Raw genomic sequence first — 17,023 nt, 5'->3', positions numbered from 1 at the left:
AGCAGGCTCCCTGCTGAGCAGAGCGCCTGATGCGGAACTCAGGACCCTGATATCAGGACCGGAACTGAAGGCGGAGGCTTAACCCACTGAGCCACCCAGGCGCCCCAGGTGCCCCTATGATTTTCTTTTTAATTCTGAAAAATATGTATACTAAAAAGAGTGGAGCAGAAATCTTCAGCTCCCTGATTGTTTTTTCATTGATGTTTTCAAGATTCTAACTTCAAAGAAATGGACATTTCTTCAGCTCTGTACTTCTATAAGAGTGGCAATATTAATACTAAAACAACATGTGTATACAACTTTACTTGCCAGTGAGCTTAGGAAGAGTGTGTTCCCCAATAATCTCTCAGAAAGTCCCCAATTCTGTCTAAGTGCTAGGACTATAAACTTTTACTCTGAGTACCTTCTTTTGAAGAAAACCAACTATACCTTAGATGTGGCAAATGCTAGAAGATTTCTCTCTGCCTTTTTAGTATCAATTTAAGAAAATGACGTTTGTCTTCTTGATTGTCGGTTTCTCATTCCTAAATCAAGTCTGCAATCATGATTCAGTCTAGAGGCTGAATATTCACTGGATTTAAGAATTCCTCTGACCCAAAATCTGGGTCAGGAAGGTTATCGTACGTATTAAAAGGGTCACCCATCTGAGAAGATACAGTTGAAATATCGCTTGGAGATGAACGAGTATTCCTCAGAGAGCTGAAATTGCATACATGTTTTGTTTAAAATCTATCTTGCTACTATCTGAGTTGGGGTTTCTGGCAGAGTTTATAAAGTAATAGTCTCTAAACAACAGAGCTCATTGTTTTTAACCTTTTTGTTAAAAAAAAAAACATAAGCAAAATATAAAATAAGGAATGTTTTCCCCTTTTAAGCAGGAGACTGAGGACTGTATCTCTTCACTTCCTGTTAGTTGTTGGCTCACTTAATTTCCTCTCAGATTGGCCACTTCTTATCTGTGTGAACTTTCCTCTAGTTACTTAACTGTGCGCCTCTGTTTCTTCTCCTATAAAATGGGACATCAGAACAGAACTTCCTCATACTGCTCTGAGAATTGCAGGGGTTTAGAACAGCGCTTGGAATCGAGTGCTGTGTAAATACCGGTGACCTTTACTCACTGAGCATCTACTACGTGCCAAACAATGTAGTACAGGGCATAGAGCAGGCAGGCCTGGGCAAAGCACCATAAAGCACCATAGTGTCAGGGGTGACGAGCGCTTGAAAGAAAATAAAGCAGGGTAAGAATGTTGAGAATCACAGACATATTATCTTTGTACAGGGAGATCAGAATGCCTGTCCGATAAAGACATTTTTTAGAGCCGACCTAAAGAAAGCAAGGGCAAGGGAAGTGGGTGCCTGGAACAATGAGAACCCCAGGCAGAGAGAAGATCAAGTGCCAAGGCCCTCTTGTGGAGTCTGGGGGTGGGCACTAGCCAGGAAGGAGGGCTGGGGGTATTGCTGGAGGGGAGACAATAAAGGAGAGTGAGAGGACAAGGAGTCCAAGAGGCAAGCTGGAGAATGCAAGGGGATCCACCACGGAGGACCTTGTTGGCCAGATTAGAGACTCAGGATTTTGTCTTGCTCAGACAGGAAGTGACGGGAGGGCTCTGACAGGGCAGTGACACGCGCAGGGGGGTGATACAGAAAGCCTGCTGCCCTAGTCAAGACCACAGATGACGGTGACCGGATGGGGTGGCGGGGCTAGAATGAGTTCGGTCATGCTACGATGCCTCTCCACTCTGCATTCGCCCTCAGCATACCCCTGTAACTGGCATTTATTGACCTCCTACTAAAGTAAGGTGTTGGGCCTAGACACTTTACCGGTGTTATTTCTTACCGTGCCAAGCAGACCTTTAGCTAAAACATAGTTAAGATTAGAATATTAAAGCTCCAAGAAATGTGAAAAACCATCTCTCGCAACTACGTCATTTTACAGTTGTGGAATTAGAAATCCAGAGAGATTAAATGATTTACCCAAGATCATACAGTTAGTGAGGCCAAGAGAAGGGCCCAGGCCACAATATTCCTTCCTTTACGAAAGGGGATTTTCAAAATCAGTGTCCGTGTTTTACGGACTCAGAAAAATAACTGGAAGTACCTTCTTTAAGTTATTTCTCTTTGCCTCTTCTGATTTAAAAAGAACAGCAGCAACACTTCTTTCGAACTTGTTCTCATTAGGTTAATATTTATGAGAATCATTTCTAAAATGAGTACTTTTGAAGTTTCTAAAATAACTCTTTGCCTTGGGAAGTCTATATAAATGATTATTGCCATAATCTATTGACTGGCAGTTCTGCAAATCTATCACCGACTTTCTGTAATTATTTCAGTGTGCCAATCTCTTACCAAAATAACTTCTGTAGATTAAAAACAGTATTTGTCATATTCAAGAAGAGGCTCAGTCTGCCTGCACAGTATCAGCGATTGTAACAATAGACTGCCCGTTCCCAAGGAAAGGAAGACATAGCACAGAGTCAGTCTCGGGAACAAATAAAGGATCTAGAACAGTGAAGGACGTTTGGTTTTTAGAGTAAAGAGGAAATTTCACATATTTGCAGTTACGCTCTGTTCTCTTAACTTTGTATAACTCAAACACATTAAGAAGGAAATAAGCAGAACTGAGGATAAAGCAGAACTTGATAAGAACGTTCTAACTTGTGCCCTCCCTGAGGATGACGATGGGTGGATTTTCTGATACAAAATCCTCTCTTCTCCTTCCCCAAGGCCAAGTTGTGTATTTGAGTTTGGGTTCCCATCACTAGACTCAAGACCCTTCCTCTAGCACCCTAAAACAGGACCGCCAAAGGGCTAGAGTTTTCTCTTGGAAGTCTTGTTAGAGATTTTAAGCCCCCAAGGATCTGAAATACATCCCTGGTCTAGTTAAGCACATTTCATAAAACTGACCGGTGGGCGACTAGTCAAGCCTTGTTCCCCAGATTGGCAACAGAGCTTCGTGTAAGGTAATAAGTGTGAAAAGAGCCATTTCCCAGTCATCTTGTTCATTCCATGCATATTAGGAGAGAGGAAAATTCAACTGAGGGCCAATTCTCCCCTAAGAATCCTTTAGTTTAATTATGACCACAGTATATTAAGCGTCTGCAAGACTTCCACACTAGCTCTGCTGCTCTTGCTCTCAGCAGTGAAAAGAAGAGAGAAAACCCTTTCCCTACTAAAAAGACAGAGAAGGATGCTCTTGTGGTTCTAAACCATGGTTGAAAATTCAATTTAACTGACTACGAGGCCACTGTGCTTCTTATAAATGAACATCTCTTTGCTGCTAATTTTGTGCTATTTTACCTTTCATTAAAAAAAGTAATTCAGGTTAAACTCAGCTGAACAGCAAAAAGCTCTTGATATTTTGAAGCATTTTGGAACAATTACTTTGACAGGAGCCCTTGACAGTTAAATGACTCCGTTAAATGAATGTTATAGAAGACACATAATGATTTTTAGTGAAATATTGAATTTAACCACAAATGAGGAAAAACCAGTCATAAGCACTATGGGTATATTTGAATAATAACATCTTGCTTATGAACCTCAATGGATTCTATAATTTCTAATAATCATGCAATCAACTAGTTAGCTGTATGCTTCCTATCTCAGTGCTCTCAATTCGGTTTTGGTTTTTGCTTTTGTTGTTGTGTTTTAAGCTGAAAAATCAATATGTAAATTGTGAAACTGGCAAGGATTTCCTCTTACATCAGTAGGGTATTTTAGAATTAGGCAATTAATGATTGCCGTCCCGCCACTAAAGCCTCCCTCTTTCCTTTTTCCCATTTGCTGAATGAGATTCTTTCACAGGGTAAAAAATCAGGAAAAGGCAGGAGCCTGCTGCTGGAGAACGTGTGAAGTCAATGTATGTCAGTGTTTCCTCCATCCGTGGGACTCAATATTCCTTTTCTTATTTTATGGATCGAATGTGAGATGGTATCAAGACGCTTACGTGCTTTCTCATGACTAACGTCTAAAATATGTACTGAAATAATAAAACTGGTACTGTTCAATTTCCTTTTCAAATTCAATCTCAGTATAAGTGGGAGTGCCCGTGTGATCGCAAAATCCGGCTTAATATAAAATTCTGTTTTCTGGAGGAGAGAAGCGAGATATCCTTGTAGACTTAAAACAAAACAAAACAAAACAAAAACGTAGGTTAGGAGTCAGTGGGGACATTCAGGGTGAGGAAATGAGTCAGAAAAAAAGGAATGTTCTTTATATGGCTTGTCCAGCAAGGAGGGGTGACAAGTCCATGCTAAGCATACTGGGTGGTATGGCTTGGACCGCTCCCCCTGTGCGCAGCCAGACTTCCTAATTCTTTCCAGGAGGTGAGGTCCATGTACTCTTGTACCCACTGCCCCTGCATTTACCTTCCTTCAGCCACTGCTGATTGATTTGCTTCTCCTCCCCACCAGACGGTCACTCCTTGAGGACCAGAATGGCTTTGGATTTTGCATCCCCCAACTTTTCTGAGCCAGGAAAAGTTGTTTGATCAATGGACTTCTGAGCAAAGAATGTTTAGCTCCTTCGGCTGATCGTGAAAATACTTGGAAAAGACCAGACAGTTTAAGTATTTGATCCTAGTGAAGGAGAAGTCCAGATATACAGCAGTAACTGTAACCATCCTAACTCCAAGTGTGGTCCACAGACCAGCAGCAAAAGCGTCCCATGGGAGCTTTGTAAATATGGAACCCCAGGCCCCACAGCAGACCACCTGAGTCAGATGTGCATAACGAGATCCCCAGGTGACTGACACACAGTGAAGTTTGAGAAGCATTTACCTAGACTGTATGACTAGTAGGACGCCCGAAGCCGTGACGGTGTATGCCACAGACAGGAAACAAGACCACAGCGATATGATTAATACAGGGATCAGCTGAGAACGTTTTAGAGCTCTCTCAGGACAGAGTCACCGGTGGGGAACTCACTTATACCAGTTCCTCTGGAAGGCTTTCTAGATACTTCTTCACGCGCTTGCCTGTTTAAAGACACAGCTGCTCTTAATAATGGTCTTTTCTCCTTGGTGCAAAGAGAGTATTTATCGTCAGCATGCTGACATTTGCAGGAGTTCTGGCTTTCTCCACTGCAAGTGTGGATGATTGAAAGGATATTGCTGACACCTGAATAAGAAATCCAATGACTCCAAGCTATGTAAATTTAATTATTTCCTTTAATTTTTTTTTTTTTTCCAGGAATCTCTTTTTCTTTTCCTCAGCTTTGGAGAAGTCCTAGCAATTTTCATTTAAAAGAAATACAAGTCAGCAGTGGTTCACTGAACAGGCTGACACGCAATTTCATAGGGGGAGAGGAGCTGTGTCTTTAATCTAATTTGTGCTCTCAATTCCCAGCTAATGTATCTAGGGATCGTGATGTATGCATTTACAAGGAGACATCTGTAATGCAGAGTCCAGCTCTCCGCAATTCTCTGAAACATGGGTAAAAAATTAGCCTGGGCGCTTGCAGCTGTACTACAACCCAATAAATCTCTGTATACTCACAGATGTAGAAATATTCCCGGCCTGGCCTGAATTCAAATCCTAGGGAGAAGGGTGTGAAAAGCTGGAATTTTTCAGAGAACTTGAGCGGTCCGTTTGGAGAGTGGGGCCGGTTACATTCCCATCTCTTGAACCCTTTGGAAGTATGGTCACAGGCACTGTACCCATCAAAGTTCACCATGTAGAGGACATAACGCTCAGTCTTGTCTTCTGGGACCGAGTCCTCATAGTGAGGGCAGAAAACATCCAGGTAGTCATTGATACAGACGTCAATGTGGTAGTCACCTCTCTGGAATCTGTGGGAAGACGAAGAAAAAAATGAGATTATTTGCACAGAAAAGACTTCCTGCTCGGAATCATCAGTGGTAGAATAACTTTAATACCGCAGGTGCTAACAGATTTATCATAGTAAGTTTTTACTGCATCCCATTAGGATGTGGGACATGTTACCATTCCAACTCTCAGGAACAACAATTTTACCGAGGAATTCATTTACCTTTGTTTCAAAACACCCTAAACATGGAACTCCTCACATTCATTTTCAGTCATGAGGCTGACTTGCTATGTTCCTCTCATTCTTAAGATCACATATATTGAGGCGAAGTTTTGGTATTTTGAAACAGCGTTTCACTTCATGAGTGTTTTTGAATAAATGAATAAGTCATTTAAAGAACAAATGAATGACTGAATTGTTCTTGCTATAATTGAGACCATTCTCAATTTCCTATGCAAATGCAGAGAAGCAGAGTCATAAAATTGAGAGAATTAGGATCATAAAATTTAAAGGTTGGAAAGAAAATTCCTAGAACACTTCCACGTTAGAGGGGAAAAAAAAAAAAGCCTAAGGCATAATGATAAAGCAGCGAGTGGCGGAGCTGGATCTGGAACGGTGACTTTGGGTCCTAGTCAGCTGTTTCCCTTAGTGAATCTGCTTAAGTCACAAACTCATTTTGGTAGATGTCTTTTGATGCTCCAGCCTTTTCTATATTAAGAAAATTAAAACCAGCTAAGTCCAATGAGCTCCTCCCCTCATTATTTTTTTTTTTTTAAAGATTTTACTCATTCATTTGATAGAGAGAGACACGGTGAGAGCGGGAACACAGCAGGAAGAGAAGAAGAGGGAGAAGCAGGCTCCCCACTGAGCAGGGAGCCTGATGCGGGGCTCAATCCCAGGACCCTGGGATCATGACCTGAGACCAAGGCAGATGCCTAACTTCTGAGCCACGCGGAAGCATCCCCTCTCCTCATTTCTTTGTGCTCTAGGCCAGACTGGACCACTTCCATCCTGAAATAGTTAAATTACACACACACACACACAAATATACACACACACCACTGTATGCATCACACTGTCTGCTTCAATTCCTAACCTCACAAAAGTTTTGCTTATTTGTGTTAACTAATGATACTCTCCCCTTCAGATGAACAGACTTCTCAGGAACTAATGATGTGTGAAACAGAAATTGTTATGTATACAATTTTCTAAAACCAGAACAGAAAACCTTACAAAACCCTCTTTTTTTAGCTACGGAGGAAAGTCTCTGAGCGCTCTGAAAGTTCATCATAAAACTGTTACTGCCAAAATACAAATGCCCATCAAGTCATCTAGTCTTCGAGTCAGCCGGTCTCGGTGTGAACACTTTCCAGGGGGGCAAGTGAGCTGGTTTATTCCAATTTGGGCCATCTCTAAATTTTAGCAAGTTTCTTCTCATATTGAGCACAAATCTGCTTCTGTGTGATTTCCACCCAGTGATCCTGCTCCGGCTGTCTGACATCACAAAGCACAAATCCAATTCCTCTTCCTTCCTCCCCTTTATGGACCAGACAGTCCATAATAAATATGGAGTTGTCAACTACATCTCTGTATCCTCCTAGCTCCATACTTGAAAGTCCTGATTTTTTTTTTTTTTTTTTTTTTTGTTATTTCTGCTCCCAGGCTTCTCACATTCTAGATTCTTAACTCTCCTCATGTCCTGTAGTTTCCCAGCGTTCTCCTTAAAATGCAGCTCCCAGACCCAACCAACCTCTCGGACAGGTCACTGTGACCCACGCCCAGCCCAGGAGACCTACTACAAGCTTCACTCTGGATGCTAGGTAGTCATCGACGAAGCTGAGGTTCTTTTCTGAAACAGAACACGATACAAGTGGAAACTCCTCATGTTAGTCGGAAGAACTCAATTTAAGGATTGCTGTTGGTTGAGTGGGGGAATCAGAAGCCATTTGAGCGTCAGTTTCCTCAAATGTAAGTGGGAATGATAACAAGGATGTGCCTTGCTAACCTCACATGACTGCTTCAAGTCCCAGATGATGAAATGGATAAAAAGCCATGCGAGTATACAGCATTATTATCAGGATATATTAAAGCACATTAAAATTGGTAACTGACAAAATATTCACTTTACCACCACAGCAGTCAATGTAAACCACAACAATAAAAATAATCCCCGTTTCCCTTTTTAAAATCTCCAAAGACAGGAAATCATATCAAAATCCTAAATTCTGTCCTCAACTATCAAACGCTCTGCAGAAACTTCATTTGATCACTGCTTTTAAAAAAAACAGCCTGCTGATTTACATAAGGAGAACAAGCAGAGATGACCAGGTCACTGTTCAGTTAGAGGATCTCAAAATGCATGAAATTTTTGAAAAAGATTTTATTTATTTGAGAGGGAGAGGGAGACAGAGAGAGAGATAGAGAGCGAGCGCACATGTAGGGGGAGCTGCAAGCAGAGGAGGAAGCAGGCTCCCCACTGAGCAGGGAGCCCCATGTGGGACTCAATCCCAGGACCCTGGGATCATGACTTAAGCCAAAGGCAAAGGCTTAACCAACTGAGCCACCCAGGTGCCCCAAAATGCATGAACATTAAAAAACAAAAAAACAACAACCCCCCCCCCAAACCATGGAAGTATTTATTTCTCTATATTTACAATGATCATGGAACTAGGTTTACTTTTTCTTCATTACCAGCAGACGATGATTTGTCAAGACGCAAGGAAAGCCTGTGTTGCTTTTAAAAGATTTCTGAACATCAAGGTAACATCACTGCCAAAGTACAAAGAAGAGACACTGCAATGTTCAGATAAAAGGGTGCTGGGGTATGAATCATCAGCACTCAGAGTAGCCTGACAGGTCTGGATGGGAGCCAGACAAGAACGGCCGCAGAAGGCAATGCCCAGATGCACTTTATATTATTATATTATTATTATAGATTTTAAAGACATTCAAGGGGGAAGTTTCCCCTTTCTCTAAGTGTCACTCATTTTAGCTTCTACGTGCACTTGACACAGCCTAAAAGTGAAATAAATAAATAAATAAATAAAAAAGAATTAAAACTACCACTGTCCAGACCCATTCTGTTATTGCTCTAGTCTACAAATTGCCATTGTTTTTGATGCTTTGAACTGAGCTTCCTCTCTCCAACTTTTATCCCCATTAATACTGTGTAACTTTTTTTTTAAGATTTATTTATTTATTTATTTGACCAAGAGAGATCACAAGTAGGCAGAGAGGCAGGCAGAGAGAGAGGGGAGCAGGCTCCCTGCTGAGCAGAGAGCCCGATGCGGGGCTCAATCGCAGGACCCTAGGATCATGACCTGAGCCGAAGGCAGCAGCTTAACCCACTGAGCCACCCAGGCGCCCCAATACTGTGTAAGTTTTAATAAAACAAGCCATGAGCTTGAAGACACCCTTTACATTGGGTTGACCCTATTCCTTTCTGATGACATTTTGCTTTGTGTGCGGTGTTAAATGAATCACCGTGGAGCCTACTTTGAACTTGTGATCACCCCAGTGATTAGTAATCCTGCCCCTCTATCCATATGACAAAGATGATGATTCACCACAGAATCATCTTAACCTGTTTGAGATCTTTCATTTGCACAAGTTGGTGTACTAATACGATTTTTAATCCAATTTTAAAAATTTTAAATTTTTAAATATAAACATAAACACAATGACAAACTAGAACTCATAAAAGGCATTCCTGTGACATACTCAAGTATAATCCAAAGAAGAGTTTAGGGTCAGATATTCTAACATGACCCCATATCATGCTCTTTGGCAACAGAGTAGTACTGAACCATTCTTTTCTGGCCCTACTGTGGAGAGGCACACATGTATGGCTAATATAATTGAGTGTTTATTATGTTACATTCAGCACCTTGATTTAATCCCCATCACAGATCCTATGGAACAGACACTATCAGTATAGCCCTTTAAAATGAGGATTTCGAGGCTAATTAGCCAGGCAATGTGCCCAGTGTCACAGAGCTAGTAAAATGGGCAGGCAGAAGTCAAGGCCAAGCCTTCATAACTCAGAACTGAAGTTTTTTACTATTCTACTTCCTGAGAGATAAAATTGCTAAAGTCAAGTTCTTAGGTCTCTTCATCCCACAGAGGGACAATTCTAATTCTTGCTGCTACACACATGTGCTGCATCTAGGATCTACCATGGTATGGCTTTACCTACGTTGTCACGGAAATCCTCCTTTGGTAGTTACAGTTAGTTTCATTTTCCCAGTGAGGAAATGACATTCAAAGAGGTTATCATCCTCTGAGTTCATTTTTTTCCCACAGGAAACCAGAAGCAGAGTTAGGATTTCAACCCGAGTCTTCTCTGATCCTGAAGCCAATTCTCTTGCCTCCTAAATGCTATGGTTCCAAAGTTTTTACCACTGAAGGAGCCCTTTTAAGGCTTTTGGTGCCATTAGGTTACCTTATGTTTATACTGACCTTCTAGGAAAGGCAGGTGCAAGGTGTCCTGGCCCTGCTCCCTCCCCATGACACTGGCCCCAAACTCCTAAACTGAAGGGTGTGTCGACATCCAGGATAGGGCTCACACAGCGGGTTAGCTCCCGACCCTGGCACAAGAGTCTGGTTTTTCGTGGAATCAAGTGCTGTTAGGCTCAGCAGCTGGGCCACAAAGGGATCTCCCCAACCCCACCCCCTCGAAAAACGGCTTTCATGAGCTTTTGTTCCTATTCAAAGAGCAAGTTCAAATCTAGGAAGAATGATTCCACATGCCAATATTTACAAAGGTCACAGGTGGCAAGGCTGGTGTTTTAAACACATTTGCACATTTCTTGGACATTTTCTCGTAAAGGTCTCCCCCCGGGCTCCTTATCTTTAATTCCATCCATTGTATCTGTGGTGCTCTACCTCTCTGAAATCATCTCATGTTAAGAACTCGAGGAATTTCTGGCTGCACACCAACAAGCCAGCAATAATTACAGTACGATCTTTACTAAATTATCACAGTGGTTTACAGTGTAAAATCATGCGCCGTTGCCACACTTAGAAAAGTGATTGTGTTTGAGTAATATGATTACCGCCCTGTGTTCTCATTATACAAAAGTCTCAAATGCCAGGAAACATCCTGTATACATGAAAACATGGTGCTCGCTCTCCACTGACTTGCACCGCTAGGAGGGTCCAAGCTCCAACTAACATATAATAGTATCTATAACTCTGTGAACACATGAATACATTGTATACATTTACCAAAATCTGACAGTAGACTGGTTGAGAATTGATGTCATTTATATTATGGAATGGTCATCTTAATTAAGAGGAAGAAAACTCAGTATGGCAACTAGTTCTTTGTTACCAACTCAATTATCAAGCAAGAGTTATGCACTTTATGGTAGTTCTTAATGCCCTAGAAGCTGCCTGGAAAGGTGGATAAAAAGCACATTTCAAGGCTGTTGACAGAACGAAAGTAACAAACCGCCGTTGGGATTTGAGTGAGAGGGTCTATTTGCAGACATGCGTGTTTGTCTCAGTTTCCCTTCAGTGTTTACCTGAGGACATCCTGCGGCTAACTACAGTTTTGATTATACACTTAAAACTATTCTTACTATCTCTCTCCTTATCTGGCATGTCCGCAGAAAGTGCTTTGTGACTTGAAATCAAATGAAATAAAGACCCAGATGAGGTAACCAGTCAACAATTTGCCTTTTCACTTTGTTATCAGTAGGGCCCCAGCTTTCTCCCCAGATAGGGACCACACAAGGCTTCCTGACCAGTTAGCAAGGACCAGGAAGACTTCAGTCCATCTAAACCCAGTGACTTATTTTCAAACAGAAACAACGGACAGGTAGGACTCAAATACTCTAGTTCTTGGCCAACCTCAAGGAGAAGTTCTCAACAACCCTGGCCTCGGTTCCTTTTGGGTGTGGCAAGTAGATGTCAACTAGGTTTTTCTGCCATTGGATGGCCCTTCATGTCATTGCCCTTACTTCTTCCTCAACCCCATATACCCTTAGGCTGTGAATGCCGACGGCTGGGAAGACCAGCCCCAAAGGACACACAGGCAGGGCCCTGGGTTCCAGGCGTTGGAAGAGCAGCATCACAGCCGTCCTTCTCTGAGTTCCTCTTTAGCCACTTCCTCCTCGATTGCTGATTCTCTCCTCCCTTCCTCATCTGCTAAAGCCAAAATGCCTCTCATTTTAGGAGCTGGAAAAGGAAGGGTATGATGCCTATTTAAAACATTCTAAATTGGCCTTTAGCATATGTCGGTGGCACAGCAGAGAGCCTGCTTCCAGGGAAATGTGTACTGAGGTATTTTATCAAGCAGCTCCTGAGTGAAGTTTCCTCACTCCATAAATATAGAAACAGCATTAGTGAAAGAAGACAGAGTAGGTAGGAGAGGTTAGGAAGCTGCGAGACACTTTTATCCCACTCTTTCATGTAGTGTTTTAAAGGATTCAGTAATGAAAATGTTATTTCTCATGAACTGGATAGTTGATTCTTACAGTTTAAATGTATTTTAATCTGTCAAAGAGGTGATTGTTTTAATATTCCTATTTGAACAGAACTACAATGTCACTTCTTTAATTACAAGGCAACTTAATATATTACATTCTGAAATTGAAATGTAAAAGAAGGATATGATTTATGGTCAAAGATTAAGCCAATTTATCAGCTTGGGGTTCCTCCCAAATTTTACATCTAGAGTGAATATATCTTGGCAGCCCTGTCTTCCGCTTCTACCGTTATTGATTTAAAGGCTAATTTCAGAGTAAGATGTCTCTTTTTAACCAGAAAAATTTCTCCTTTGTCCTGGAAGTCCTCCTGGGCCCACAACAGACCTGGGGTTTGGTCTGTAAATATGTTTCGGGAGGAGACGGGCAGGCCAGCAGTCTCTGTTGCAACACGTCCCTCCTCATCTCCTTCTGTTATTCTCTCAGCACAGAATGCAAGCCTTATGGTTTTCATATCCTAAGTCTGAAGATGCTCTTTTTATTTTGTTTTGTTTTCCTGCAGAGGTTAAAGCATGAAATATAAACAGCAAATCCAACAGGATAGATAAAGAATAGCCTCACTGGGGGCTGAAGCGAGATGTGTTTTGCTGTTTTTTAATGTCTTCCTTCTCTCATGGGCTGAAACATGTCTGTCTTCCAAATGTATTGGTAATTGACCTTCATTTTCAGCTCTGAGATAGAGTCCTGGACAGTTTCACCACTACCAGGCCGGTTGCTAAGGCTAAATGAGGGAAGTCTGAATGAAGTCTGATGACTGCAACCCATCATTTCGGGCAGTCCAATCCAACTCCTCTGGGCTCTAGAACATACCAATCACAGCTAAAGTTCCCACAGAAGTGAAGATTTACAAGTTAAAAAAAATACGCAAGGATGAATTTCAGAGGTGTTTCTTACCTTTATTTTTGCAGTCAAAACACTATATGTTCTAACACATACATTTTTATCCAATGAAGCACAAGATAGTTACAAAATATTTAGAACCCAGGGTTGCTGTTCTAGCCATGAATATCAATTCCAGTAAAGTTCTTATGCATGCATGTTTTGGTAATTACAAATTCTGCAGCGTAAGAGCTTTGCCTTGAATTCAGTAACCGTTGGTGATGGGAATAAGACGTAATTTACTTGGCCAGATATTTAGAATTCATTAGTGGTTTAGTACAGTAACCTGTCAACTTTTCTTTTTCCACGTGTGTAGGTGTGTGAGCCCGTGTTTTAAAAAAACAAACGGTCTAAAAATTTCACAATTAACACCAACTACGCATATCAAACAGATGGATTAAAAAGATCAGCAAGCTCTTGTTTTTTGCTTTCCTCTTATCAGTCACATCAGGCTGAATGACTTTGTAAAACTGGTATCTCCCAAGAGTAACACCTGTTTCAAATACAGGGCCCACAAAATCTTCTCTCCTCCAGTGTTTTAACTCATTTGGAGTTTGTTTTATTAGCTTGACTGAGGAGCTCCAAAGGAAACAAAGCATTAAATTGGCAGGGCCTAAACAAGACTTGCCTTCAGGAAGGGACTGGGAGCTTTGGGTGACAGTCTAATTGCTTCTAAGCCCCCAAAGCGGCCTCAGGCATGGAGTAAGAATGTGTCAACATCAACAGGCTAAATCAGCCAAAGAATTAACCAGGCGGAGTGTTACACACCCAACACAGTGCAGATCACTGTAATGGTTTTCAAAAAGGGACTAAAATAAAATAAAGAATTGGCATCTGGCATCCAGTGTAACCTCCTAGCAGAGGTCATGTCCAAAGAGCAAAACAGGCTCTTTCCTGACTCCCGCTGCTCAGGAGCTTCCTGACAAAGCTGCCCTCACACCCCAAGTTCTCCGGAGTTCGACATCATGGCAAGCACACGGAATAGAGCACCTGCCGCCTACACACGGGTCCAAAAGCAGATGCAGGAAATCACCGAACAGGTTATCCAGCCACTGTCCTAGGAGAACAGGATTAAATAAACGGATTCTGTTCGGGGGAATGCAGGAGTCAATCAAACAAATAAGCCACCTGCCCAAACTGCTTACACACTTGGAGCCCTTTTGTATCCTACGGGGATGGAGTTAGCTGGTGGAATTTCAGGCCATTCCCAGTTTTAAGAGTAATAACGATAACCAAAGCGCTATCATAAATGTCGTTTCTCTTAACCGATTCAAGTAATGATTTAGTAGTTTTTATTTTATTTTTTAATTTATTTTATTTATTTTTTATTTTTATTTATTTATTTTTAAAGATTTTATTTATTTATTTGACAGAGAGAAATTACAAGTACACTGAGAGGCAGGCAGAGAGAGAGAGAAGGAAGCAGGCTCCCTGCTGAGCAGAGAGCCCGATGCGGGACTCGATCCCAGGACCCTGAGATCATGACCTGAGCCGAAGGCAGCGGCTTAACCCACTGAGCCACCCAGGCGCCCTGATTTAGTAGTTTTTAAATACTGGTAATGCAAACCCTGAAATAGACATTTATATTATGGCTTGATCGTAACTTCCTGGGCTTATTACCACCTGAGTCTGAAATCTGGCCCTGACTTCTCAGAAGTCAGGATGGGGTATCCAAAAACCTACATGGCGAGGAACTCCTCTCTATTAGTTTATTGTTAAACAAACAAAAAACAAGCTGGTGAGAAGGAAAGGAAATAACAGCTTTCTTCTGTGTTCGATCTCCACACTACAAGGAGAAGCGTGTATTTGGTAATGCTAGGGCAAAACAATAATGATAATAGTGTTTCGCACAAAGCTTTAGGATGCAGAGCAAACACTGTTGTCATTCTGCTGCAAATTGGCACGTGAGAAGTAGTTACTTTTATTTGGTGTGTTTTAACCCTGTGAGCAGGTGGATACAAATCTGAAGCCTGAAAGGAACCCAAGGTGAGAGAAAAGAGATCCGAGGCCATTAGAAATGAGGTGGTGGGTCTGGTCGTCAAAGGCAGTGAATTCATTTGAGGTAAACGCATAGATTCAGAAGGAAAACTGGGGCTGTGCTGAGCAGATCACTGTAACAAAAATAATGATCACTGTCGTATTTTTATGCAGACCTTTTTAAATAGACTTTTCCTTGAAGACAATGCTGGTGTTTACTCATCCCCGTACCCCCAGCACAGAGCACAGCATTTGCACAACTTGATACGTGTCTGAAGAAGGAAACTGCTGCTGACGGACGTTACAGGCAATGCTTAAAAGCAGAACAACTGTGTAAGGTGCCCCACCATCTCCTTCTGTGTCCTGGGTCCCAGTATCCAGTTCTGAGAAGAGCTAAATAATATTCTAAACAAAGGCCAAGATCAGAAAACAAAATAATGGCCGCCTGAAAAAAGGAAAATTATAATCAGGACTGTTGTTCAAGCAATGCTAGAAAATTATGCCCAGCCGAGTAGACAACTTAAGCACCTAAGGCAGAATGAAAGTTTCTCTCTTGTCATTAAGTCCTCTATTCAATTACCATTTATCGGGGTAATTAAACACTGGAAAGTGATGCCAGGCTAATTGTTAGATTATGATAATTACATGTCTTTGCTATGCTACAGCTGATCAAAATAAGATGTGGTCCCGTGCACTTAGCTAAAGCTGCTCTGTAATCGTCAGACTTTCGTAGAGCGCTAGGCCATTTATTACTAATTCATTACAAATCAGGCGGAGAAGCTTATTATTTGTAATGCTTCTTTTCTCCCCCCACACACAGTCTCCTGGAACAAGCCTCCCAAAAGGTTAAGCACAAACTGTCGCCTCTCATTGGCCCGTTTCCATCCCAATTACACAGCTGAGCAGCATTAGGTGCCTCTGTTTGAGAGGGTTCATCAGCCTGCTTCACAAAATCCTGCAACCGCCCATCACATTGGCAGCAACATCCACCGCTCCCTTTCAGCCTCCGCCAACCACTGTTCTGCTCTGAGCTGTGTCCCAGCAACCACGAGCTGGCAGTCCAGACGGTGGTTTGGGTCTGAGGCTCCCTTCTGCTCGGGTCAGGCCTAGCCCAGGCTGGGATATGCCCAGGGTTTGGTCCAGCCAGCAGGAGGCATGGGGAGTACAGACTGCGCCCCCTCCTGCCGGGACGTCTGGTCTCTGCTCCTCAAGCCAGGGTCAGGAGAAGAGAGCAGCTTTCTCAGGAGCTGACCAGAGTCACCTCAAAGTGACCAAATGGGATCCTTGTAGGGGAAGAATGGGACCAATCCATTGTCTGGGGCTTCCCGGGGGGGTTAGAAAGCTGTCCTTCCGTCCCTCTACGAAACGCTCCGGGTCACCGTTAGAAGATGGGAAGGCAAACGGGATTTGAGATTTGAGATTTTCCCCCCTAGTACTTGGGCATGATTATTGACTGAATGTTTGTACCTCCCCCCACCTCCCACCGAGACTCGTAAGTCGAATCTCCAACCTCCAATGTGAGTGACTGTATTTGGAGAGAGGGCCTTACCGGGGTAATTAAGGTTATATAAGGTCATAAGGTGGAGCCTTGACCCAATGGGATTATCGTCCTAAAACGAGTGCCTCCTCCCACCTCTCCTCTGCCTCCTTCCCTTTATGTGCCTCTGCAAGCCGGAAGGAGAGCTCTTACCAGAAACCAACCCTTCCAGACCTAGATCTGGGACTTCCAGCCTCCAGAAGCACGAGAATAAATTTCTGCTGCCAACAACTGCCAACAAGTATCTGGTGTTCTGTTATGGCAGCCTGAGCAAAGGAATATGGGTAGTTTAACATTTAATTACTGGAAAAGTTTGGGGTGGGGCGGCATTGAATTATATCATGGGCAGAGACTTCAGAAACAGACACACACGCAA

At 42.4% G+C, this 17,023-nt stretch overlaps 1 protein-coding gene across 2 annotated transcripts in view; it reads right to left on the bottom strand.

Annotated features, from left to right (window-relative positions):
• Positions 1–17,023, bottom strand: part of EFNA5 (ephrin A5) — a 278,238-nt gene that overhangs the window by 43,490 nt on the left and 217,725 nt on the right. For both annotated transcript variants that reach the window (XM_032335599.1, XM_032335600.1), the window contains exon 2: positions 5,496–5,788. In XM_032335599.1, the coding sequence (XP_032191490.1) occupies positions 5,496–5,788 (293 nt within the window). The remainder of the gene's footprint in view (positions 1–5,495; positions 5,789–17,023) is intronic.

The sequence above is a fragment of the Mustela erminea genome, chromosome 3 (genome assembly GCF_009829155.1).
Source record: "Mustela erminea isolate mMusErm1 chromosome 3, mMusErm1.Pri, whole genome shotgun sequence".
NCBI lineage: Eukaryota > Metazoa > Chordata > Mammalia > Carnivora > Mustelidae > Mustela > Mustela erminea.
This window is presented reverse-complemented; position numbering and strand designations above follow the sequence as displayed.